This window comes from Eutrigla gurnardus (assembly GCF_963514095.1).
Source record: "Eutrigla gurnardus genome assembly, chromosome: 3".
NCBI lineage: Eukaryota > Metazoa > Chordata > Actinopteri > Perciformes > Triglidae > Eutrigla > Eutrigla gurnardus.
Window position 1 is genome coordinate 31,791,194 of NC_139917.1, and position 27,160 is coordinate 31,818,353.

The 27,160-nt window shown below is 45.1% G+C and overlaps 3 protein-coding genes across 7 annotated transcripts in view; 1 reads left to right on the forward strand and 2 right to left on the reverse strand.

Annotated features, from left to right (window-relative positions):
- Positions 1–5,380, reverse strand: part of LOC311011245 (uncharacterized protein) — a 35,872-nt gene extending 30,492 nt beyond the window's left edge. For 2 of the 4 annotated variants that reach the window (XM_084006074.1, XM_084006077.1), the window contains exon 1: positions 3,725–3,994. The gene's annotated coding sequence lies outside the window, so the exon portion shown is untranslated. Of the gene's footprint in view, positions 1–3,724; positions 3,995–4,411; positions 4,482–5,139 lie in introns of those variants that run through there. The other 2 variants (XM_084006076.1, XM_084006075.1) reach the window with 2 other exon arrangements.
- A 5,964-nt stretch (positions 5,381–11,344) lies between these two features.
- On the reverse strand, positions 11,345–18,076 carry atpv0e2 (ATPase H+ transporting V0 subunit e2). Its single transcript, XM_084006089.1, has 4 exons — positions 17,858–18,076; positions 16,141–16,188; positions 12,241–12,339; positions 11,345–11,540 (listed from the first exon to the last, which is right to left on the reverse strand). Exons 1-3 carry the CDS (start codon positions 17,959–17,961, stop codon positions 12,246–12,248), a joined length of 246 nt encoding a protein of 81 aa, XP_083862215.1. The 5' UTR covers positions 17,962–18,076; the 3' UTR covers positions 11,345–11,540; positions 12,241–12,245.
- A 92-nt stretch (positions 18,077–18,168) lies between these two features.
- The window catches only part of LOC311011246 (uncharacterized protein), a 15,233-nt gene continuing 6,241 nt past the window's right edge, over positions 18,169–27,160 (forward strand). The window contains exons 1-6 of one of the 2 annotated variants that reach the window (XM_084006078.1): positions 18,169–18,197; positions 19,612–19,769; positions 25,939–26,021; positions 26,389–26,469; positions 26,785–26,844; positions 26,968–27,141. In XM_084006078.1, coding sequence (XP_083862204.1) covers positions 18,184–18,197; positions 19,612–19,769; positions 25,939–26,021; positions 26,389–26,469; positions 26,785–26,844; positions 26,968–27,141 — 570 coding nt within the window. In that variant the 5' untranslated portion in view covers positions 18,169–18,183. Of the gene's footprint in view, positions 18,198–19,611; positions 19,770–25,938; positions 26,022–26,388; positions 26,470–26,784; positions 26,845–26,945; positions 27,142–27,160 lie in introns of those variants that run through there. The other variant, XM_084006079.1, reaches the window with a different exon arrangement.

The window sequence follows — 27,160 nt, forward strand, 5'->3', positions numbered from 1 at the left end:
TATCAGAGCTGCTTTTGAAAGTCCTCTTCTAGTAACCAGGGTCCGTACGGGTGCTGGGAATACTTGAATTTGAGTGTGGTGTTTTCAAGGTTTGAAAAGGTCTTGGATGTAGACTAAAGGTCTTGAAATGTGTGTTGTATGTGATGACATCTATGATAGAACAGAGAAAAGAAGATCTCCATATCTGAGGGACTGAAAACAGCATTTTCTGACATTTCTTTATGAAAAATGACTTTTGATGATGAACAGATGATGAAAATAGTTGGTGATTATATTTCTGTGGATCTGTTAGTGGAATTAGTTTTCCTTTCATTTGTGGTCCTTCTGTAAAAAGCTGTCTCCAAACATCATGTTGGTTGTTTAGAGGACAATAACATCTCATTTAATGTGATGAACAAGTGACAGAATAAGTAGACTGAATACTGACCATTGGATTGATACAAAGATGGAGTTTACCACAGCTGGAAGGGGCTGGAAAAGCATGGAAATGCACCTTGAAATGCTTGGAAAGTGCTTGAATTTGACTTTGGAAAAGGTGGAGGAACCCTGAGTAACACGCATGCATTCCTCTAAGTGACTACGCCGCTGCGGTGCATTACTAAGTACATTTACACGCAGAACGCCACTCACTCGGATCCTTATTGATGTTGCCGGCAACAACAATCCTGCAATCAGTTATTGTGTGTCGGTTCAACGTGGGTCCAAAGGTCTCTGTGCTCATAAACACAGTTCACCGCGAGGCAACCTGGCTGTGGGCCAATAAATGCCGATAAGGGTTACGTTCAGATGGAGATTCCATTTAGTCCTTTTAGTAAACAAGACTGCAGGTGAACACAACATTTCAAACCTCCGGTCATACATGTGCGTTACACGGAGCCCTTTAGTAGTGTGCACAGGAATGCTAAGTAAAGACGACCCCATGTGCCTGTCAGAGCTTGTTATGTAACAGGGCAGGCTATTTCAATGATTGCATAGCATGCCGTAGCAACGTTGCTGCAACTAGAAGTTGTCGTATTTCTGGTGAATCGGACATTTATTTTTATAATCCATAAAAAAAAACAAAGGCTGTCACAGATTTCCTGAAGCATAAAGGTGACGCCTACAAATTGCGTGTTTTGGTCCAAACAACGGGCTTAAAAATCCAAATTAATTTATAATAAATAACAAGCAGCCAATCCAAACAAGGAACTGTTTAACAAATCAAGACGATTCTCATTTTCTAAGATCATAAATCCATTCATGACTTCCAAAAATCTACTGCTAGCTACTGCCTGGCAAGCCACTGCTAACGCTAGCTCTCTGATACCAACGCTAGCTCTCTGATACCAACGCTAGCTCTCTGATACCAACGCTAACTCTCTGATGCTAATGCTAGCCCTCTGATGCCAACACTAGCTCTCTGATGCCAGCGCTAGCTCTCTGATACCAATGCTAACTCTCTGATGCTAATGCTAGCCCTCTGATGCCAACTCTAGCTCTCTGATGGTAACGCTAGCCCTCTGCCGAACAGAGCAACAAGAACTCCAGTCCCGTCATGATCAGAGGTGCATTCTGGAGGTTACATCTTCCCGGGGTAAACATAGTACTTCAAATACTTCAGCAACCCTACGAATACCCAGGATCACATCGGGCACCATCATCTGGACTTGAAGGAGGAACACCCACAATGCACTACTTTAGCAAACTTTCAGCCAACACCCGGACAGCGAAGTCCAGAAGGACGGCTTTAGGTTTATGATGCAGACAACGTATACACCACGCTGTTGAGTACTTTGTTTTCTGAGAAATCGGATAACTTTTCCACAAAATCAAAATGATGCAATCTTGCGCTCTCATGCCATACTTTGCCACACCGCCTATATTGGCTCACAGAGGACTGAAATAGATCCTGAACCAGGTACTCGTTCAAAACTTGATTCTGAATCGTGACCAGAAGAATCGAAGTAGCTCAAAAATAGTTGCAGATTAATTTTCTGTCAATTGATGTAATCAACTAATTGTTGCAGCTCTGTGACTATTATGGTGTTTCTTTTGTCATATGGGGGTTAAAATGTGTATAAAAGTCAGTTATTATACTTTTATTATTTTTACTCTGATGTGTTTTTAGTTTCCAGTAACATGAAGAAACTTTCAAAAATAAAGGTGCTATAGAAAACCGGCTCTAACGCAGTCCCTCTCATCCCAACGTGGATGCAAGTCATGCTGACTGTGGACCATGAGGCAGGTCTAGAGCAGCCTGACCAGACAATGAACCTTCAACAGCTGGAGGCCTCTTCGGGAGGGGAGGGACGAGCCTCCGGTGTGATGGGGGACGGCGGCGGTGACGGAGGGATGGAGGTTACGCACGGAGGGACGGGAGTCCAGGAAGAGACTGCGATGGCGGAGAGTTGTGCCCGAGAACAGCGAGGATGAGACGGGGGAGCAAGGAGGGGGGTGGGGAGAGGCGGTCTGTCTAGGAGGCCAATTTGCCAAATTAAAGCTAAAAAAAAAAGAAGAATCTAGGCGGCGGACAAAGCTCCGTCTCGCCTGGGAACCCCCCTCTCCCCGTCCCTCCTCTAATTAAATACAATAAACTTAAATCACACAAAAAATTACAATCACCCGAAACACCCTGGACGCGCCCCCCTGTCTCCATTCTCCGTGTCCTTGGAGCTCCGTTCTCCGTTTCCCGTAACGAAGCGACGCCAAAGTGGCCCCCTATCCCTCGCCTCGGATCCCCGTCCGCGGCGCGTCCCGCTCCCTTCTCTTCACCCCCAACCCCAACAAAAGCGACCGATCAGTGATGTTGGGGGCATGCCGGCGCCGTGTGTCCGCACAGCTGGAGAGGATCGACCGCAGCACACGGAGAGCCGGAGCCGGGGGAGGAGACGGTGCCATGGTGGCAGCAGCAGCCAGCAGCGTGTCCCGCATGGCACGGCGGAGCCGCGCTTCCACATCCAAGACCCTCATACCCCCTCCCGTCTCACCGCGAATCCCGTGCATTTTTATTTTGTTTTTAATCATCTCAGATATAACAAGAGAATACATTCCTACCGACAGCGAGCCGCGACGCGTCCAGCCGAGACAACAGGGATCCTTCCAGCGCAAGACAACAATAAAAAATGGGGCGCAGCTGGCAGTGCCACCGGATGTCCAATATTAATTGTTAATACGGGGGCCGATGTGTGAGCATGTGGGTCGGCTTCAACGCTATACGCTGCTCCGGCAGGGTACAGAAAGTCCCGCTCCCCCCGCTCCCCCTCGGACTCCCGTTAAATATATTAAAGTTGACGCAGAAGCAAGTTTGGCTGCTGTTTCGCGTCCACCTGCAGGTGCCGGAGCCTGGTAGCCGACCGCGGTGCAGGCCCCGGCGGCCGCGGCGGCTTCATCACCACCGAACTGGAAAAGTTTGACACATTAATCTCCCCACATAGGCGCAAGAATATATCTGCAAAAATAATTATAATAATTATAATACAAATATATGGAATACATGTAATAATGCCCCCCTTTCTAAAAAAAACATGTTCCAGATAATAATGTGCTCCAATCAACACTCAGATTTAAAGTGTGCCATGCACGCTACTGTATGTAAATGAAAGTAGCCATTTTTATCAGACCGTTAAAAGCTCGCAGGTATTTATTTCCTCTCTAAACATTTATAGAAAACTTGACGAAACGCGCAGAAAAGCGGAGAGCTGCAGCCGCCGCCGCTGCTTCCCCTTTTTTCCTCTTTTTTTTTTACCTCGTCGCGTGTCCTCGGATGTCCCCTCGGAGTTAAGGCTCCTCCGGACCGGGGTAAAATGTCGGCCTCGGCCTCTCCAGATGATACTGCTATTATTACTATTGTTGTTGTTGTGACGCGCCGTCCAAGGGCACGAGAGGAAGCCCGCGTGGACAGCAGCGGCCGCTCAGCCGCACGAGCCCCGCTCCACGTCCAGCCACATGCAGGAAGTTAGTTTCCAGGAGTCGAGCTGCTCTATGGCGGATAACCGGGACAGAAAAGATGGTTGTAGGACTCCACGGCCCCCCCTCGCCCGTTTCACCTCCTCCTCCTCCTCCTCCTCCCGCCTCCCTCCATTGGAGCAGAAGCCTACCGTTTTGGAGATGAGAGGGTGGGAGAATGAAAGCACTCATCTCTCCCCCTCAAGCTAATTCCTTTTATTAATAAAGTTGTACAGCCCCCCTCCACCCACTACACCCCCCTCCCCGTTGGACATGGTACCGTCCGCAGGACTCGCAACACTTTCTCGAGCGGTTTAAAAACACTTTTTGTAGGGGGCAGATAAACGTAAAAGGAGACATGGAGGGCGTGGAGGTGTTGTACGGGCCTTTGGGTGCTCTTTGTTGTTGTTGTTGTTGTTGTTGTTTGTTTTGTGCCTGCGGGTCCAGCGGACCGTGAAGGTTCAGAAAGCGGTTAGGAGCGACTGACCTGGTCGGAAGGGGAAGTGTGTCAGCTGTAAAAACAGTCGCAGCTCTCATCGGAGGATCGGAGGGCACTTGAGTTCACCAATAATCCCGGAGACGGATTAGTCAATATCGAGTGATTTGACGTGCCAGACTTCCGGGTCAGGGGTTTCAAAATAAAGATCGTGTACGAGGTACGTGGCCCGAGATTTAAATTGTAGATTTATGTCATAATATTACAATGTAACCAATAGCGTTTTGGGTTGTTGTTCGCCGCTTTGTTTGACATGATGACCTTTTTGTTTTGTTTTTGCTGATTTTTGGTTATTTAAAATGTGTTTGGTTTACACTGATTTAACAACATAATACAAAAAATTACATTTGGAGAACATTTTCTATATATAGCTTTTCTTTTTTGTTTCTATTATTTCATACGTACATGCTTCTGCCAACAGCGTTTTCACACAATGAAACACTTCGAATTGAATATGAAGAGTGATCTTCTACAGAGCATTGACACACGCATTAAACATTCAAGTTTAGACAAAATAATAATATTTTGTCATCAATCTGGTAATTGGCACGTTTTATAGTCTATCAATGCCAACATAACACTTGTGCTTATTGTTGCAGTAGGGTGTCATATGATTACATCTACTTAAACGTTCCAACATGCATACAATATGTAAGAGGTAAAATATACATTTTGTTTTGTCAACGGCTGTGCTACCTTTATTATGAAAAGCACACTACCGTGCTTCCGGTGTGGTGCCTCGTGACCACCGACAGCTTGACGCACGTCGAAGCGAGTGAAAACGAATCCGGTTTGTTTCTACGACACGGTGTCGTCACAGGGGCGGGGTCACACGACCCGTCTTTAAGGACACCGGGAGGACTGGAGCTGTGAACCCGCTGACCCCGGCTTTGCCCCGGGCTTGCTCCGCAGCAGAGCCCCGCTGGAACCGCTTCACCTCCTCCCCGACGCGTGAGGCGGCAGACCCCGCAGGCGGCCTCCTCTGCGGCTTCACCACCGCGAAACAGCCGCTGCAGCTCCCCTGACCTCCGTAAACTCGCTGCTTGGTGGTTTACTCGGATCAGTCTGGTTCCTCATTCATACAAATGGGCTGGACAAAATATTAGAAACACCCCCGAGTCAAACAGAGATTCTTTAAACAGCGTGCAGATTACAAAATGGATGAACACGGCATGAGGAATCTTTACCATAATAATATATTTATTAGAGCACAATATATCAGAGTATTAGAGTCTATAATAAATACATGTTATAATCTGCTTGTCGCTGTGTAGTTATAGTTTTAACACTCGTACATATTCATAAAGCTTTACAACAATTACCATTTTAACATCTTAAAGCACTTTATAATTACTGATATGGTCAAGTTTGATAATAGATCACCATTGCTGGTCAGTCAGAAGGATCATAGTATATTATGATTCCCATGAAACGTATTACTCTTTATATAACGCATTATAATCACTATTAAAGAGTTACTGTAACTGATCATTCTTTGCATGTTAAATTAAAAACCAAAACGTTTTGTGTTGTTCTTGCATAGATTCGTTTTTTTCACTCTAATTAAAGCAAACAATAATCACTTACAGTCATTTATAATCACAAAATAATGCTTTAATGGTGATTATAATGCATTATGAAAAAAAGAGTATAATGGGAAATATAAAACACTATGATCCTTCTGTGTGACCGACAATCAGGACATATTATACTTGCTCTTGTAAGTAATTATAAAATGCTTTGTAATGTATTATGATTATTGTTACAAAGCTTTATGCATACGTACAAGTGCTTATAACTAGAATTATAAAGTGCTAGAAGCAAATTGTCTATATATCTATATATATGAGTGTATGTTTATAAAACAGACAAAAAAATTCCGTTTAGTCGACATTGTTTTGAAAACGATCTGCAAAAACGAACCTGCAGTGGGAATGATAGGCCACTAGGTGGCAGTGCAGTGTTCTAACAGCCTTCAGGTGCAGCAGATCTACACTTTGTTAGAGGAGCGTTAAAATGATTAGAGTAACGACACAAACGCAGCTCAGTGATCCCATCATTAACGGCATCATCTCCTTCACAGCTGTTTGACCGCAAGACGAAAACACGCGCGTGCGAAGTGGAAGCCGTGACCTCACCGTTTGCACGGATACCAGATTTAGCTAGTTTACACGGCAACGCTGGAGTTGCGTTTTCAAAAGATTTCACTCTGGAACCCGGTTTTCATTCACAGCCCCCCACCGAAACACCGTCGTCATGGAAACGAATGCTCAGAACGTAAAAATACTTCTGCGTATTACGTTGAAAACGTGATATTCTTTCCATATCCAAATCCTAATAATAACCCAAATCTGTTATTTGTTTATGCGGGGAAAATAGAATATAGGCCAGTGGGTTATTTTTAACTTTGGTTATTAGTATCTGCCATCTGCCAGGTTGTACTTTACAAGCTGCTGTTTATATTTAAACGGAAAATGTGATCAGCCATGCAGCTGCTCCGCTACGAACGTCTATAGAGGAGCTGGCGTTCTTTAGGCCAGCTCCTACAGCTGTCTGCACACAGACGGTTAAATCTTAATGTACCGTTCAGAGAGAAGAGTAGGTTGTCATGCTGCATTAAGCCACAATTTATGAATATTACAGAGGATAAGCTTCAGGGTTGTTTATCTGTCAGTGTTTAAATCACTCCCATTAACTGGGCCGAGGCTCCCACACGTTTCCCGCTTAAAGGACAATACCGCCCATTTTTCTTTAAGTAAGTTGTGAAGACAACGGCTTCCTCACTCCCTCGACTCCCTCTGCCGGTCGTGAGACCCGTCACTCTGTCATCGGCCAATCAGGAGCAGGAACACAGTGTCATGTAGATTTCATGGGCCGCTTGCTCATTAATCTGCATCCATAATGAGATGCGTTTATCAGCAGCTGTGAATTATGGATGATGTTTGTCCTCTTAGGAGGGAATGAACTGAGATTTTATATAACATAATCCTAATCCAGCATGACATTGTTACACGTTTCCACACGTCCCGACATTTCTACACTGTGTTCAGTTGCCGGCTGTGCCCGAATGTTTATTAACAAAACGTTACTGTCTCTGGAATACAATATTATCACGATCTTGTGGCAATTTTAAACATTTTGGTGCAGATATATTGCGATTTATTACCTTTTGTTCAACTGTAAATTATGCTGTCTGTCAACATCTGTTTCATTCGGTTCGTCTCACTTCATTTTTATTGCAGGTAAATTGTTTATTCATCGAGCAGACGGACTGGTCGACGCATGAAAAACCTGTTTTAATGCTTTAAAGCACATTGTACAATCCCACGGATTTTACATACTGAAACTCAGCACCCTCTAGTGGACCAAAGAAGCTATTGAGACCAAAAGGTTTAATTTGTTGAATTGTGAATATTTAAGGTCAATAAATATTGCCATGTAATATATAGTGATAATAACATATTAGAATTATGAAACTGATTAAAATACATTGACATATAGGCAAATGCTTGATTTCGAGGTCATGCGTGTAGCTAGTCCTGATCCAGGATCCTGTTCATATATTGTTCCTATTTCAGGCATTTGGTCATCAAAAGTTAGCTTGACTTGCTAGTTAGCCAGCTAGTTAGCTAAACTTCGTTCCATCGCTAATGTAACGTTGTCTCACCTGATGTGTTTTTATCCAGCGACTCTTTTTGTTGTTACATCCTGGTACAAAACATCGTCGTCTTCCTAATCACGTATTTTCAGTCTGATACTCAAACAACTATATGACAAAAAGCGACTTTCTTGAAGTGTAGAAAATTATCCCTGAAATTGACAAACATCATATGTGTAACTCTTGTAGTTGCTTCAAATCAGGAAGGGGCGGGGCTTAGCTGCTCTATACACAGTATGTCAAATGCAGTGTGAGAAAATTACCAGGATGTCCTTCTGCATCCGGTCGCATTTTTGCAGTGTGCAAGCCAGCATGTTTTTCTGACCCACAATCCTTTGCGCAGCAGATATACGGTATGAGCAAGAGGGTCAAAGTTCAGGGGGGGTCATGTGATGAGGGAGTAGTATGCCGGTTTAATGTATACAAGTATGTGATTTGGAATGCAGCTCAAGTGGTTTTGTTGCCTGAAAAAAACAAACTTCCTGTTGAGACTGAAGTTTATTTTGAAAGGATGCTCTGCGTCTAATGAGTGTGTGTTATCGACGTGGGAACGTGCTCGTTTCCTCGATAGAATCCCAGAAGAAACACTGAATCCTTTCTCTGCTTCTCCATGGAAACGGTCACGTTTCCTGATGAATATTTGCTCAAATCATCAGTGAATTAATGTGTTTAAAAGCAGGCGAATGCAGCGTAACTGTAAGTCGTTCTCTTTCCAGCTCCCAAGCGTTCCCGTAGAAACACGTACATTTATTCACCCCTCTAAAGCTCGCTCCAATGAAAAACTGTGTCTCTTGAGCAGATGTTTATTTTCAGGCTTTTGCCAGAAAGTTCTTCCTGCATCTGACAGATGAGGTCAGTGAAGTTGACCTTGTCCTCGACTGCCAAGGTCACTTTGACGAGGTGCCTTCATCAGTCAGAGAAGCAACAGCAACAGGAAGGTTGAATATTTTTCTTTTTCCTTTTGCACAAACACACACAGGAGTCCTAAGTGACACATTGAACACCAACACAGCAGATGTTTGCAGCGAGGAGCCGGGTGTGTTACCGTGTCCTTGTGACTTAACGCTCAGTAAGTGCGTTGATGTGTAAATGTGTTAGTCTGTTAGTGTGAAGCGTTTGGGTGTTTGTCACAGAATCCTTCTCGGCGGTGTTCTCGTAGGGTTTCTGTTCAGTGTGTTTGTGGATGATTCACAATCCAAACATGCATTTCAGCTCACAAGGAATGTTCACAATGTCAACAGAGCAACAGCATTGTATGAGGCATATTTCCAGTTTTATTTTTTTATTGGATGTTTCACATACAATTTCACTCACATAGAAGCACAAGGTCACATATAGGAGCTCATCTCCACCAGCCAATCAGATCTGTTATCCAGTAGAAACTGCAGGCATCACCGTCTCCATTCAGGTTGCCAGGAACACTTAATAACAGATAATAACAGACGAGCAGCAGCTCAACATTAACTGAACAGATTCATAAAGAAAACAGGAAAAGGAATGTTTTAGGTCAGGGTTATTCATTTTCGGTTTGTTTGGTGTGAATCATTTCTGATGCAAACATTTGTACGTTAGCAGTCCTCTACATAGTCCTCTTTATAGTCCTCTACATAGTCCTATGTTTCCAAACAGACCCAAAGGATTATGGGTAAATCTGAAGACGACATCTCTCAACTCGGTCGGTCGACGCGTTACCCAAACTCTGTCCAACAAGCCGAGCTAAAAAGTTAGCTATCGAGTAAGCTACCAGGTTAGCTATCGGGTTAGCTATCAGGTTAGCTACCGGGTTAGCTATCAGGTTAGCTATCAGGTTAGCTACCGGGTTAGCTATCTGGTTAGCTATCGGGTTAGCTACCAGGTTAGCTATCGGGTTAGCTATCAGGTTAGCTACCGGGTTAGCTATCAGGTTAGCTATCAGGTTAGCTACCGGGTTAGCTACCGGGTTAGCTATCAGGTTAGCTTCCTGTGAGATATCCAAGTTTCACTGCAAGCCACCACCACAACTACAAACGAGGGCTGGAGGAAAAGATACAACACAATTTGGTCTTTCTAAAAAGTAGCTGTATATTGATTTTGATTCTTTTTGGCTGAAGCAAAGTGGTTTTAAGAGAGGCGGCGGGGGGAGGGGTTACGGAGAGGAGGGGGGCGTGGTTGTGGTGGCGGCTCGCAGCGGAGACTCTCAAAGCAATAAGGAAGAGCCGGGCGGGGGTCAAATGATGGTAAAAATGATCAAGTAGGCTTCTGGAAGCTAGTTATGTACAAATGCATGGAAGCTGTTATTTGATTTATATTTATGTATCGCAGATCAACCTGCAGGCCAACACTTAGATTCTTTTAAATATCCGACTTATTATTTTTAGACCTAGAAAACACCAAACTACAACGTTGACCACACTGGGGGGGATTCAACATCAGCGTCCACCACTAAGAAGGGTTGTTTTCCTTCTTCCAACAGCGAATGTAAAAGTCTGGGGAAACATGCAGTGAAATGACACTTTCTTTTCTCAAATGCACCTTTTTCTCTTTTGCTTTGTTGTATATGAATTAATTTGAAAGCAGCCATTTTAACGTGCGTGTGTGTGTGTGGGGGGGGGGGGTCACTCTACCTTACAGAGCTCTGCACCCGAGAGGATTTTAAGCGTAAATTAGGAATTTGCTGTAAAAGGCTGATTATAATGGAGCGTACTTGAAAAGGAGTGAAAGATGGTGGAGATCATCAGTGAATCCACCAGCAGCAGCTTCAATCAAAGAGAACAGTCCCTTCATCACAAGCAGCGCCACAAAAGCAGGCGAGAGAGCGGGCAGGGTTTCATCAAAAGGGGGTCGAGTGGAAAAGGGATTGAATTGGACGACGACGTCACCATGGCAACGGGAGCCACCACCACGGCGGCGGCGGCAGCAGAAGAGGACGAGGGGAGTGTGGGAAGGAGTTTCATGCTGAAGTGAATCTAAAGTGGAAGGGAAATCACTCTTCATGTTAATGGTTTTTGGGAAATTCTCATGGCCGCGGTCCAAGCACTCGCAGTAATGAATTCTCCCCCTCGCCATTACATCACAGATAACAACGCTTATATAACGAGGGCCGCGTGGACGCCGAGGCAGTCGCAGCGCGCCAAATAAATACAACACTCAGATATTCTTGTTCCCTGACGGCGGCGACACAAAGCCGAAACATGACAGGAAGTGAACTACAGATCGCACATCTCGGAGAATGTCTACTCCTGATGTCACGGAGCGAATCATCCTCCTCGATTTAAAACCCACATCCAGATACATCATTTTCAATATTTACACAGGTTGCAAAGAAAGAGGACTTTTCAGTTGTTGTCTTCCAGTCTGTGGATTGTGTGTGTGTGTTTGTGTGTGTGTGTTTGTGTGTGTGTGTGTGTCGGAGGAGTTTGTGTTGAAATAAAAGTCCAGCAAACCAGACGACGGGGCTGACGAGAGGCGTCGCATCACGCAGCCCTGAAACAGAGAGGAAGTGACATCAGCACGCGTAGAATGACATTAAACAGGACGAGCAGCAGAACTGGCCACCGCCAGCCTCCAATCATGTGACGCGTCTACCGTACGCCAAGAGCTACATTTAAAAAAAATAATTCAAAAAATTAGAGACGAGACACAGGGTAGGTACGGGTGCTGGAAATCCTTGAAAACACTTGACTTTTAGTGTGATGTTTTCAAGGTTTGGATGTAGAATAAAGGTCTTGAAATGTGTGTTGTATGTGATGACATCTATGATAGAACAGAGGAAAGAAGATCTCCATATTTGAGGGACTGAAAACAGCATTTTGTGACATTTCTTTATGAAAAATGACTTTTGATGATGAACAGATGATGAAAATAGTTGGTGATTATATTTCTGTGGATCTGTTAGTGGAATTAGTTTTCCTTTCATTTGTGGTCCTTCTGTAAAAAGCTGTCTCCAAACATCATGTTGGTTGTTTAGAGGACAATAACATCTCATTTAATGTGATGAACAAGTGACATCATAAGTAGACTGAATACTGACCATTGGATTGATACAAAGATGGAGTTTACCACAGCTGGAAGGGGCTGGAAAAGCATGGAAGATAAAGTTCCTGGCCTGTCTCCTGTCTTTTCTCCGTGTTTAGAACGGACACGGAGCTTTGTTAGTATTTAGATCCAGGTTGTATGAACTCACCTCGTCTACTCCCAGAAGTAACGCAGATACCATATCGTTTCATTCTTCAGCTGGGGGCCGAACAGAGGGTTGGCCTGGGCCAGGATGGCGATCAACCAGCTGAGTGCACCGAGAGAGAGACAGATAGTCAGCACACACATGGACAGACAGACAGGCACAATGTGGAATTCATCCCCTCATAGACAGGCTTTTGACCACCTGGGTCTTTGCTTCTGCCCTTTTTGGTAATAACCCAATAGATCACATTCCTGTCATAATAACTGTAAAGACAGCAGAAGCAAACCACAGGAAACGGCCGGGCAGCGGGTCAGGAGACACGAGAGACTCCGCCGACGTCCAACCGACTCTCAGTGCATCCATCCCGAGGTCCTGAGACCTGTAGCAGCCTGACCAAGGCTTTCACAGGGTTCACAGAGAACCCCTATTACAGGGCCCAGGCCTCTATGTAGTCCTCTACACAGTCCTCTATGTAGTCCTCTATGTAGTCCTCTACACAGTCCTCTATGTAGTCCTCTATGTAGTCCTCTATGTAGTCCTCTGTGTAGTCCTCTACACAGTCCTCTATGTAGTCCTCTACACAGTCCTCTACGTAGTCCTCTATGTAGTCCTCTACACAGTCCTCTATGTAGTCCTCTATGTAGTCCTCTACACAGTCCTCTATGTAGTCCTCTATGTAGTCCTCTACACAGTCCTCTATGTAGTCCTCTATGTAGTTCTTTACATAGTCCCCTACACAGTCCTCTATGTAGTCCTCTACCTCGTCCTCTATGTAGTCCTCTACACAGTCCTCTATGTAGTCCTCTAACTAGTCCTCTATGTAGTCATCTACGCAGTCCTCTATGTAGTCCTCTACACAGTCCTCTATGTAGTCCTCTACACAGTCCTCTATGTAGTCCTCTATGTAATTCTTTACATAGTCCCCTACACAGTCCTCTATGTAGTCCTCTATGTAATTCTTTACATAGTCCCCTACACAGTCCTCTATGTAGTCCTCTACCTCGTCCTCTATGTAGTCCTCTACACAGTCCTCTATGTAGTCCTCTAACTAGTCCTCTATGTAGTCATCTACACAGTCCTCTATGTAGTCCTCTACCTCGTCCTCTATGTAGTCCTCTACACAGTCCTCTATGTAGTCCTCTAACTAGTCCTCTATGTAGTCATCTACACAGTCCTCTATGTAGTCCTCTAAACAGTCCTCTATGCAGTCCTCTATGTAGTCCTCTACACAGTCCTCTACGTAGTCCTCTGTGTAGTCCTCTACACAGTCCTCTATGTAGTCCTCTACACAGTCCTCTACGTAGTCCTCTACACAGTCCTCTATGTAGTCCTCTACCTCGTCCTCTATGTAGTCCTCTACACAGTCCTCTATGTAGTCCTCTAACTAGTCCTCTATGTAGTCCTCTAACTAGTCCTCTATGTAGTCATCTACACAGTCCTCTACACAGTCCTCTATGTAGTCCTCTAACTAGTCCTCTATGTAGTCCTCTAACTAGTCCTCTATGTAGTCATCTACACAGTCCTCTATGTAGTCCTCTAACTAGTCCTCTATGTAGTCCTCTACCTTGTCCTCTAACTAGTCCTCTATGTAGTCCTCTACCTCGTCCTCTATGTAGTCCTCTACACAGTCCTCTATGTAGTCCTCTAACTAGTCCTCTATGTAGTCATCTACACAGTCCTCTATGTAGTCCTCTAACTAGTCCTCTATGTAGTCATCTACACAGTCCTCTATGTAGTCCTCTAACTAGTCCTCTATGTAGTCATCTACACAGTCCTCTATGTAGTCCTCTAACTAGTCCTCTATGTAGTCCTCTACCTTGTCCTCTAACTAGTCCTCTATGTAGTCCTCTACCTCGTCCTCTATGTAGTCCTCTACACAGTCCTCTATGTAGTCCTCTAACTAGTCCTCTATGTAGTCCTCTACCTTGTCCTCTATGTAGTCCTCTACACAGTCCTCTATGTAGTCCTCTAACTAGTCCTCTATGTAGTCCTCTACCTCGTCCTCTATGTAGTCCTCTACACAGTCCTCTATGTAGTCCTCTATGTAGTCCTCTACACAGTCCTCTATGTAGTCCTCTACCTCGTCCTCTATGTAGTCCTCTACACAGTCCTCTATGTAGTCCTCTACATAGTCCTCTATGTAGTCCTCTACACAGTCCTCTATGTAGTCCTCTAACTAGTCCTCTATGTAGTCCTCTAACTAGTCCTCTATGTAGTCATCTACACAGTCCTCTATGTAGTCCTCTAACTAGTCCTCTATGTAGTCCTCTACCTCGTCCTCTATGTAGTCCTCTACACAGTCCTCTATGTAGTCCTCTATGTAGTCCTCTAACTAGTCCTCTATGTAGTCCTCTACCTCGTCCTCTATGTAGTCCTCTACACAGTCCTCTATGTAGTCCTCTATGTAGTCCTCTAACTAGTCCTCTATGTAGTCATCTACACAGTCCTCTATGTAGTCCTCTATGTAGTCCTCTAACTAGTCCTCTATGTAGTCATCTACACAGTCCTCTATGTAGTCCTCTACACAGTCCTCTATGTAGTCCTCTATGTAGTCCTCTAACTAGTCCTCTATGTAGTCATCTACACAGTCCTCTATGTAGTCCTCTACACAGTCCTCTATGCAGTCCTCTACACAGTCCTCTACGTAGTCCTCTACACAGTCCTCTACGTAGTCCTCTACACAGTCCTCTATGTAGTCCTCTAACTAGTCCTCTATGTAGTCCTCTACCTCGTCCTCTATGTAGTCCAAGTCTCCATTTTATTCCCTCCAGATCATCCCGGTGGATCATTTTCAAACTAAAGCTTCAAACTGTGCTGTATCAGCCTGTGGGTCTTGTATTGCCTGATGGTGACTGGGACTCCCTCTAGTGGCAGAAGGACAATCCTGCATGCTCAGCCCACTTCACTCTGTTTATTCATCACCTCATCTGCATACAACTGTTGCAACAACTAAGAAAAGTCATTATATTTTCAGGGTTTTTTTTTTTTAGGATAATTACTTCAATCTCAAACTGTAGACTGGCTGTCGCCATCTTGGATTTTTTGCATTCACAACAATTTGGAGTTCAGTATCTTTCCCAAAGACTCTGGCAATCCGACTGTAGGAGTTGGGAATCGAACCACTGATCTTCCGATTGAGGATTACTTGCTCTGCGACAGCCGTTAACTTTACAGCTAAGTGTTAAAGTCATCTTAGTAGCTAACTTGCATTGGTAGCGTGGTGTTGACCTGTCAATCAGCAGGTAAGCCCCGCCCCCTAAAGCATCCCCTGCTTTCTGGTCTGGTGGACTCTAAATGGACCATAATGTACTAAATGAACATCATGCTGGATTGAAGAAGACTTGAAACTAGAGATTGAGACCATAAACTCATGTTTACAATGTTTACTGAGATAATACATCAAGAGAGAAGTAGGACCATTTTCTCATAGACTTCTATACAACCAGAGAGGAGTCGCCCCCTGGTGGCCAGCAGAGAGAAGTAGGACCATTTTCTCATAGACTTCTATACAACCAGAGAGGAGTCGCCCCCTGGTGGCCAGCAGAGAGAAGTAGGACCATTTTCTCATAGACTTCTATACAACCAGAGAGGAGTCGCCCCCTGGTGGCCAGCAGAGAGAAGTAGGACCATTTTCTCATAGACTTCTATACAACCAGAGAGGAGTCGCCCCCTGGTGGCCAGCAGAGAGAAGTAGGACCATTTTCTCATAGACTTCTATACAACCAGAGAGGAGTCGCCCCCTGGTGGCCAGCAGAGAGAAGTAGGACCATTTTCTCATAGACTTCTATACAACCAGAGAGGAGTCGCCCCCTGGTGGCCAGCAGAGAGAAGTAGGACCATTTTCTCATAGACTTCTATACAACCAGAGAGGAACCAAAGAAGAAGAAGCGGGTTAGTACTTACAACAGGTAGCAGCAGACGGCTGTGAGGATGAGACTGGTGACAATCACACTGTCAAAAGAAACACAGAGGGACGTTTCATTCATGCTGTCATATAAATATTGATATTAATGTTCATCATATCTAACGAACATTTTGATACCGGGACACAGTGCTCACAGTCATCAGTCAGTCACAACATCAGATATGAAATACCAACAAATATTCATCATCCCATCATTCAGTTTTGGATGAAAGATGGATGGATGACGAATGAATTGATGGATGTATGTTGGATGAATAGATTAACAGATGGGTGGATAGATGGATGGATGCTGGGAGGAAGGAGAGGATGATGGGATGGATGGATGCTGGGAGGAAGGAGAGCATGATGGGATGGATGGATGCTGGGAGGAAGGAGAGCATGATGGGATGGATGGATGCTGGGAGGAAGGATGGATGGATGCTGGGAGGAAGGAGAGGATGATGGGATGGATGGATGCTGGGAGGAAGGATGGATGGATGCTGGGAGGAAGGAGAGGATGATGGGATGGATGGATGCTGGGAGGAAGGATGGATGGATGCTGGGAGGAAGGAGAGGATGATGGGATGGATGGATGCTGGGAGGAAGGAGAGGATGATGGGATGGATGGATGCTGGGAGGAAGGAGAGGATGATGGGATGGATGGATGCTGGGAGGAAGGATGGATGGATGATGGGATGGATGGATGCTAGGAGGAAGGAGAGGATGGATGATGGGATGGATGGATGCTGGGAGGAAGGATGGATGGATGATGGGATGGATGGATGCTGGGAGGAAGGAGAGGATGATGGGATGGATGGATGCTGGGAGGAAGGAGAGGATGATGGGATGGATGGATGCTGGGAGGAAGGAGAGGATGATGGGATGGATGGATGCTGGGAGGAAGGAGAGGATGATGGGATGGATGGATGCTGGGAGGAAGGATGGATGGTTGCTGGGAGGAAGGAGAGGATGATGGGATGGATGGATGATGGGATGGATGGATGCTGGGAGGAAGGATGGATGGATGATGGGATGGATGGATGCTGGGAGGAAGGAGAGGATGATGGGATGGATGGATGCTGGGAGGGAGGAGAGGATGATGGGATGGATGGATGCTGGGAGGAAGGAGAGGATGATGGGATGGATGGATGCTGGGAGGAAGGAGAGGATGATGGGATGGATGCTGGGAGGAAGGATGGATGGATGCTGGGAGGAAGGAGAGGATGATGGGATGGATGCTGGGAGGGAGGAAGGATGGATGGATGCTGGGAGGAAGGAGAGGATGATGGGATGGATGGATGCTGGGAGGAAGGATGATGGGATGGATGGATGCTGGGAGGAAGGAGAGGATGATGGGATGGATGGATGCTGGGAGGAAGGATGATGGGATGGATGGATGCTGGGAGGAAGGATGATGGGATGGATGCTGGGAGGAAGGAGAGGATGATGGGATGGATGGATGCTGGGAGGAAGGAGAGGATGATGGGATGGATGGATGCTGGGAGGAAGGAGAGGATGATGGGATGGACGTAAAATGACGCTCGGGGCCTCCGAACACGAGCACGCGCATGTATAGCCACTATGCCTCTGGACGCGCAGTGACGTGTATCTGTACTAGAGATAAAACGGCTCGCCGTCTGAAATGAAAAAGGCTCGCGCGCAGGCTGAAGGTTAACCCGGTAATCTGAATCGATAGCGGCAGGTGTATGGACCTACCCCCTGTTGGGACCTTTGGGCACAAGAAACGGAGCCACGACGCCCACCAGCGCCCACAGCGTGGTGAAGCAGATCATCGGCAGGGCGAGAGAGTGAGAAACCATCGCTGCGTCCGCAGAAACCCGACCAAACACAGCGAGTAGTCTCCGTTTGTCCTCCTGGAAATAACGCGCATCAATGGCTGCTCAGCCTGCTCGTCGCTTCCGCAAAGATCCCGCCCAGTTAAGCTGCCGCGACACGTGATTGGTCCGGAGCCAGCAGACAGCGGGCGCTGATTGGCTCAACCGTCCCTCCATCTGTATTACAGTGAGAGGGATTGGACGGATATGTGTGCCAGCAGGTTGTTTTTTTCTCATCTTCACCCTTAAAGGGTCAGTCTGTGATTTTATTTCCTCAGCAGGAAAAAGATACAACTATTCAAATATTGAATATATATATTAGTAATTTCCCTCCTTCGTTCAGCAGTGACTGATACAAACAAACAATACAATAATATAATATAAAAACGTCATTATTATGAAATCATTGTCCAGAGAGGCTGTAGGTTAATCCGTTTCTTTCTCTTTTTTATTCTTAAACACATGATGATATTTAGTTCTTATATATATTTAGCAACATTTCATCACAAAATAATACAGGAGCAAATGCTCTAATGTGGATAATATAACTTTTACCACAAGGTGATTTATGTCGTTGAGCGGCCTCACTGTGACAGACGATGCACTACCGCCACCCAGTGGACAAATATGCACTCTGCATTCCTGGTGCAGTTTCCTGCAGTTGATCTTACCTCAGATATTCATTCCAGCCAGACAAGAGAGCACTGATCTCCAGTTTTTAGTGGCTCAACTAACCAGGAAACATTAGATCGCTTACAGTCTGTTGTTCTCTGGATATCTGTCTAATTTCTTGACTAGACTGGTGGATTTGCCCCTTATGGAAGGTCGAAACAACAAAGTTCTGAAATGGTTGTGTTGTGTTGAGCAGCCTTTTGGATTTCTCAAGGAGTGACCTTAAAAAATAAATTATGGTTTAATTATTTAATGTAAAATTTCTATTTCATATTTATTGTATTGCTTGCGTATTTGACATTTTGTGGTAGTTTACACCGACTGATAATTGGATTTTATACATTTGAATTGTGCATCTGAACACTGTCCCAATTATATACCTAATTCTAATTACAAAGTTTTATCCAGAATCTTCCAACTCTATTATTGCTATCGACTCATGTGTGTCTAAAATCAAGTTTGAATTGAATAGCAAAAAATCGGATCCATAAAAGTGTTTTTTTAATGATGTATGTTGTGCTGTATACTGTACGGCAATTTCGATTTCAATACAAATTTGAATTAAAACAAAAATGCAAACAAAAAAAATAATTTCCCCCAAATTCCAGAAAGATATATTTAGAGAGAGATATTTAGTGTCATTATTTCATACTTATTTGACTTTACTTGTGTGTATACGACTTGTTCACATATGTTTATAGGACTTTTATCTATTTTTGAGCACATTGTTTTTAATACAAATAAAGTGTAACATTTTTACTCTCCAATGGAGAGATGATGATTTTTTTCACACGGTCCAAAGTAATGATTAAATATGAGGGGGCTAATTTCCATTTCGTTTGTGGTTTTATTTTGATGGTAGCGACCGGAAGTCGTCTTCAAATTCTGCCCGTCATTGTTTTATTGTTGAAAGTGGCGACCGGAAGTCGTGTTTTGTTGTGACGGGGTGATTTCTTCACACAGCGGTGACCGGAGCGGAGGAGGAGGAGGTTCACATGAACCGGCGAGCTGTCTGCGGGGAAGAAACGCCCGGAGAGTGTGTCCGTTCCCCGGAGGAATGCCGGGCGGTGACACCATGAAGTTCACCAGGGATATCTGCCGGCTGCTGGGCTTGAGAGGCGGTGAGTGGAGCTGCCGGCCGGCCGCGGACCGCTGGAGGTTCCTCGGGCTTGATTAGCCTAGTTTGTGCCACAGGTTGTTGTACGTGTCGCTGTGATTAATACCTGGAGCGACAGACAGGTCTGGACAGACAGGCTGACAACGTACAGTCGGTCAGAGTCAGTTTGCTGATAGTTTGTGTTTGTGGACGCTGAGATTTAAAAAAATTATATTTATATTTTGTATATATATATATGTATATATATATATATATACATATATATATATATATATATATATATATATATATATATATATATATATATATATACAGTGTTGATACAGATTAACAAGCAACATGATGATTTTTTTGGTGTTATGGTTAATTAAGTTTGATCTTTTATTTTTACTTATGCAACATATATATTAGGGATGGAGATGGAATATTGATATATTGATGGATCTCAATATAATATAATATTGAACCGTACGGTACGCCATGCACGGTTCAATAAGCACTTGTGAATTCAGGTATTTTCGGTTTTGCAATAAGATTTTGCGTAATTTCACGTTTCCATCCTTGTATTTTTCCCGGCAGTTAAAAACAGTTGTCTCACGTTGATGCCTTCCAACAAGCCAAAGCAAGCCGAACTACTCTAAAGAGAGTAGTGACCCCAGATGCATCAGAGCCAGAGTAACGCATTTTAAAATTAAATTGTTATCATCACATCGGCCCCCATCTAATATATTACATACTTTTGTTGAAAAAGTCACATGCTGGCCTAGCGTAGACGGCCTAGCATAGATGGCCTAGCATAGATGGCCTAGCATAGATGGCGTAGCGTAGGCGGCGAGGCGTAGGCGGCGTGGCGTAGGCGGCGTAGTGTAGACTGCCTAGCGTAGAAGGCCTAGCGTAGAAGGCCTAGCGTAGAATGCCTAGCGTAGGCGACCTAGCATAGAAGGCCTAGCCTAGAAGGCCTAGCGTAGGCGGCCTAGCGTAGAAGGCCTAGCGTAGGCGACCTAGCGTAGGCGACCTAGCGTAGAAGGCCTAGCGTAGGCGACCTAGTGTAGAAGGCCTAGCGTAGGCGACCTAGTGTAGAAGGCCTAGCGTAGGCGACCTAGCGTAGAAGACCTAGCGTAGGCGACCTAGTGTAGAAGGCCTAGCGTAGGCGACCTAGTGTAGAAGGCCTAGCGTAGGCGACCTAGCGTAGAAGGCCTAGCGTAGGCGACCTAGTGTAGAAGGCCTAGCGTAGGCGACCTAGTGTAGAAGGCCTAGCGTAGGCGACCTAGCGTAGAAGGCCTAGCGTAGGCGACCTAGTGTAGAAGGCCTAGCGTCCGCAGCCTAGCGTAGAAGGCCTAGCGTAGGCGACCTAGTGTAGAAGGCCTAGCGTAGGCGACCTAGTGTAGAAGGCCTAGCGTCCGCAGCCTAGCATAGGCGGCCTTGCGTTGGTGGGCCACATGACACTGATGTTAACCGGTAGTAAGCGCTGACTATACTTCCCAGCGATGGAGGGCTCGGTGACTCGCTACCAGAAAGGGGACCAGGCTTTGATAGAAGACCTGTTACCACTGAAGACCAGGACTGAGGCTTCCGCTCGCTTTTGTGAACCCCTCTAATTTAGCCCTTCGTTTTTCTGTATAATACTTATTTTGGGCTGTTGTTTGTTTCTAGTGAATTTGATCAGAGCTAATTCGTATTGGTCCTTTTACACTCAGCTGGCAGAACATAAACAACAACAAACCCAACCAAAACTATTTGACTGGCAAATAACTTGCTGCCACCCCACAAGAATGTAAAGGAACCGGTTTGACCGCTGCAGCTCTCAGCTGGTCACGTCTGGCAGAAAATAACTCCGTCGCTGGTGTAACAGCGGTTGAATTAAAGCCAACCCACAAGTTAATATCACACATGTCTTGTTTCTATGAGAGGCAATACACAGGGCTGGTACGGGTGCTGGAAATCCTTTAAAACCCTTGAATGTTAGTGTGGTGTTTCCAAGGTTTGAAAAGTGCTTGGATGTAGAATAAAGGTCTTGAAATGTGTGTTGTATGTGATGACATCTATGATAGAACAGAGGAAAGAAGATCTCCATATCCAAACATCATGTTGGTTGTTTAGAGGACAATAACATCTCATTTAATGTGATGAACAAGTGACATAATAAGGAGACTGAATACTGACCATTGCAATGATACAAATATGGAGTTTACCACAGCTGGAAGGGGCTGGAAAAGCATGGAAATGCACCTGGAAATGCTTGAAAAGTGCTTGAATTGAGTTTGGAGAAGGTGGAGGATCCCAGAGAGCTGGAAACGAGACGTTTCAGATGTGATCCTCGGCTGAAGCTGCTCTCTCACCAGGAACTGTGTTGTTGTAAAGAGGATTTCCTCCGGTGTTTGACAGTAAACAGTTTTACACTAAAGTCTTGATCATCAGGGGAAAAGAGCAGCGGATGGCTTTTATTGAATGAATGTGGCTGTTGTTTCGGCTGCCTTCTACTAAAGAACGTCCTGGGGGAAATCCTGGACTAACAAACGCACAAAGTCCCATGAAACCTGATGAAACATGCACCATGACCTGAAATAAAAGTACCAGCGAGGTTGAAGCTGAAGGAGACCACGTTTGATAATTACTTATCAAATAATGAACATTTAATTCAAGCTAGGACCAGTTCCTGCGAACCAACGTTTGAGTTGTGTAACATTTCTCAGAGGAGGACCACACCAGAACAGATATTTTAACCACAATCCTTTGCTGACGAAGAGCCTGACCTTGACGTCACTCATCACCGTGATAGTTTTAGACTTTGTGTTCATTTTGCAAAGTACTGCGAGAGCCTCGCTGCATCCAGCACGGCTGATACGTTTTATTTAAAGTGTTCTGCACCCCCCGGTCTGAGCCGCGCTCCACCCGCTGAATCCTGTTGACCGTCCTGGTCTCGAATTACAGGAAGTTCACATTTTCATGTGATTAAAAATATTTTAACCGACATTTCTCATTTACTTTTTCTGAAAACCAGAAACCAGAGACTGTCTGTGGTCCCCCAGAGGTCTAGATAGTAGCTCACATTAGTCCAGAGACCGGACTATGTGGAGGAACCAGAGACTGTCTGTGGTCCCCCAGAGGTCTAGATAGTAGCTCACATTAGTCCAGAGACCAGACTATGTGGAGGAACCAGAGACTGTCTGTGGTCCCCCAGAGGTCTAGATGGTAGCCCACATTAGTCCAGAGACCAGACTATGTGGAGGAACCAGAGACTGTCTGTGGTCCCCCAGAGGTCTAGATAGTAGCTCACATTAGTCCAGAGACCAGACCAGACTATGTGGAGGAACCAGAGACTGTCTGTGGTCCCCCAGAGGTCTAGATAGTAGCTCACATTAGTCCAGAGACCAGACCAGACTATGTGGAGGAACCAGAGACTGTCTGTGGTCCAAACAACAAGGTCTCTGCTGTATTTATGTGTAGATGACCTTATTTGGAGTGTTGTTGATGATGATGCTGCTGTTGTTGTTGTTTCTTGGGGTGTGTCCGTGTGTTGTTGTTGTTGTTGTTGTTGTTTCTTGGGGTGTGTCCGCGTGTTGTTGTTGTTGTTGTTGTTGTTTCTTGGGGTGTGTCCGTGTGTTGTTGTTGTTGTTGTTGTTGTTGTTTCTTGGGGTGTGTCTGTGTGTTGTTGTTGTTGTTGTTGTTGTTGTTGTTGTTTCTTGGGGTGTGTCCGCGTGTCAGTCTGGTCCTCGTTGAAACGACGAGCTAATGAGAGAGAAGAAGGCAGCCACACCCTCTAGATGACCTTCTGGTTTTCAGAGCGATATCACAAGGCAGTTATTTTTTAAATACAGTTTCTTATATTCAACTGTTTGCTTTCTTCTCTTTTTCCCCTTGATCACCCATTTTAATTAATTAATTAATTTAGTGTCATAGTGTTAATGTTTAGTTGACTAATAGTCTTGGAATTTGAATCTTATTTTAGTCAAAAGAAAACCGAAAGTATTTTAGTCTAGTTTTGTCTCTGATATATTTGAGTGTTTTTTTTTTAAACCATTAGATCACTTTGGATTTTCATTTTAGTCAATCTAGTCTCTTTCCAGAAGTTATTTATTTATGGAAGTATGTTCCAGAGAGAGAGAGAGAGAGAGAGAGAGAGAGAGAGAGAGAGAGAGAGAGAGAGAGAGAGAGAGAGAGAGAGAGAGAGAGAGAGAGAGATGCATGAAGAAGAAATGCAACATTAACCTTTTTGTAATTGGATCACAAGATGAGATGTGTGAGGTGATCCCTTCATCGTCTCACATTAAAACCCTTCCAGCTGTTCAGGGGCGCAAACAGCCAAACAGCCACGGAGCGTTCTATTAACAGCAGCTTCCTTCTCAGGTTGTGTGTGGGAACAGCACTTCTGTTACAGAGACCAGGGTTGCAGCCTTTATTTGCTCCAACTGCACTTATTTGAATAATAACTTTTATTGGAGAATATTATCATCCTTGGAAGCCTTTTGTCTCCCCGTCTTCTCTTGCTCTGCACATGAACAGAAAGAAGACAGAAAGAGTGTGTGTGTGTTAATTAACTACCGAGCGCAGGGAAACTCCGCCCTCATCCCATCTTGGATTGCATTTTAAAATGGAGAAATCACCACAACTCTAATTGTCATTTCTGGAAATCATCGATTTATAACTTTTCTCAGTCAAAGTAAAGTATGAATGAGGTGGTGAGGTGGATTTTCAGGAGCAACACGATGCCCTGCAGGATGATTGGTTATATCTGTTTCTGATTAAAGCACGTTGACCCAGTTGATAACAGAAGGGCCAGAGCTAGCCGGGACCCCGGACAGATAAGACCACCCCAGCCTGTATGGTGCCGGCTGGGTGACGCTGAAGGTTCAGCTCAGATTACAGATGATCCTTTTAGAACGAAGCCCGTCTGGTCTCCAGAAGTGGTTTAGGAGCATACTGCCCTCCCTCCAACCTACCCTGTTCAGGCTGTTAGCACTGTTAGCTGCTAGCCACTAGCTTAGCCGCGTTGAGAGCCAAATAGAGTCAATCCCTCAATCATCAATATGCACTGAATTTCCAATTTAGCACCTTTAAGCACAAATAAAACATCTTTGAATCCATCCAAACTTCGTCTTTCAGAACTTCCTTGTGTTCAATTTGTTTTAAGTTTTGAATATACTGTATATATAACAAATATTTGAATGCTAATAAACATTGAGCGCCTGCTGCACCTCTGACCGAACCGCCGGGCCTGGAACCAGTTCTAGAGGGAAACACCGCTCATTAAGTGTCGGTTTAAATATTCCTGCCAGGATCAGCCTCTGATGAATCCTCCTCCGTGCTGTATTCCTGTTATAAATAGACGGAGGCATGTCAAATATGTCAGGAAAACAGACGCACCATCTAGCGATCTCATGCAAGGAAGACTCCCGGCACACCCGTCTCCAGGGAAGATGGACTTCCATCCAAGTTCTGAGAAGGCTGGTTGGTAAATGCATCAACTCACTTTCTTAAAAGTAGAATGAATCTCTGTGGGATAACACGGTGGGGCTGACATTTAAGTTGGATATTTCCATGTGGAATATTTCTGGAATGCCTCTGAGTACCTTTTAGCTCTATTTCTGTCGGGGGCCCTCAGATATTTCTGGCGTGGTGACCTCTTTCGTCTGGTTCGACCGCCTGCCGTATTAAAATGAAAAACGACATCATCAAGATTACTCGTTCACATTTAAACTCTGCATTTCTAATTTATTAATCAGTTGAATCGAGAGTGAGAGAGAGAGAGAGAGGCTGGAGGATATTTGCATAAAAGCCACTATTTGACTATGTGGGCTTTTATTAGAGAATTTGTGGTAAATCCGTTTGTTGGACTGAATGATTTCATTCTTTGGAAACACGAGGAAAGAAGAGGAGAAACGGAAGGCTGCATAAAGGTTCACTCTCACTCCTTCCCTCTCTGTTTGCATCGGCCAATCACAAGCTGCCACACCATCACCTGTGTGGTTTTGCATGGGAAATGTCTCAGTACACACACACACACACACATGAACACACACACACCCTTTCGTTAGGCAAATGCAGACATTTTGAAATGAGATCAATTTAAAACTGACTGCAATAGAAGGGATGTTTCATAGCATAGCAACGATAGCATAGCATAATACCTAACCAAACCTCAACTCAACTCTTCTTACATTGTGTGTCTTCAGGAGGCCCATGTGAGGAGGAGATGGAGGTTCAGAATGGAGCTCCTGACCCGACAGACAGAAGAAAAGACCACGACTCATCACAGGTAGACTGGAAGACTTCTACAGTATATATACTCTGAATTAGTTGGTGTGTATGTGTTGGTAAAACACGTTATATTTAGGGTACTTTTAAAACACGGACCACAGTCTGATTTACAGACGTGTACTTGAAGTCTGTTGAGATACCGTTTCACTAGCAGCTACTAGATCTCTGGCTTCTCGTGGATCCATTCAACGGGTGCCAACTTCATCTCCAGACTGTCAAAGTTTAAAATAAAAAGAATCCCTCTCAGATATTTTTGTGTCATTTTGCCCGCTGCACTTCCTAAACGACGGCAGTGATTGTGAAGTTGTGTGAGTTGCGTTCAGGAGCGTTCTTCAGTTACCTGACTGTCGTGTTTGTGCAAACAGGCGACGCTGACCAGCGAGGAGGGTTTGGATGAGGAGGAGAGGACAAGGAGGCGAGCCCAGAGGAGGAGAGCTAAAAGGAAAGTGAGTAACAGGAAGGCGACCTGGCTGACGTGGCAACACACCTCAAGGCAGAAATGACAGAGTGTCACACAGGTGCAGCACCAGGACAGATTTGTTGTTGTCTGTGACTCGTCTGCTAACCAGCGTGAACGTGTCTCCTCCATTCCACCACCACCACACCCGTAACCACACCCATGTTCACTCATCTCACACTACTACGTTCCCACGCCCTCCTCATTCATTCATTTAATGACACACCTAACGCACGTCTGCTTCTCCACCCGTGTCCACGCATACGTACCATCCCACAGCCAGCATGTCCATGTCTCCTTTCAGAGGCAGAAAGAACGCAGGAAACTGGAGCGGGAGGAGAGGATGGAGGACGCTTCGGAGCAGGTCTGAATGGCTCAGCAGCTGTTAGAGTCCTGCATATCCTGCAAGGACAAGGAACCCCCAGTAGGAACGTGCAGCTTCTTCTTCTCCGGGCTTCTTTCCAGGTCATGTTCTGGTTGTTCACAGGAAGAGGAGGCGTCGGGCGCAGTGTCGGAGAGCGACAGTGAGGAGGAATTGAAGGAGGAGGAGGAATGGACTGCGGTTCGCCCCAGAAACAAATGCAACCCAGAATCGTTACCTGCCGTTGTGACATCCGAGGACAAGGGCGACGGCCCGCTGCCCCACGGGACCTCCGAGGAGGTGGGTTGAAGCCCGGCCG

What these genes read in the sequence shown, in the direction of transcription:
- atpv0e2 (XM_084006089.1), bottom strand. Translation starts at nt 17,961, where the DNA reads ATGGTTTCTCACTCTCTCGCCCTGCCGATGATCTGCTTCACCACGCTG. An exon ending in CCCAAAGGTCCCAACAGGGG is followed by an intron (nt 16,189 to 17,857) that starts GTAGGTCCATAC and finishes TTCTTTTGACAG; the next exon opens with TGTGATTGTCACCAGTCTCA. An exon ending in GCCGTCTGCTGCTACCTGTT is followed by an intron (nt 12,340 to 16,140) that starts GTAAGTACTAAC and finishes CGGTGCACTCAG; the next exon opens with CTGGTTGATCGCCATCCTGG.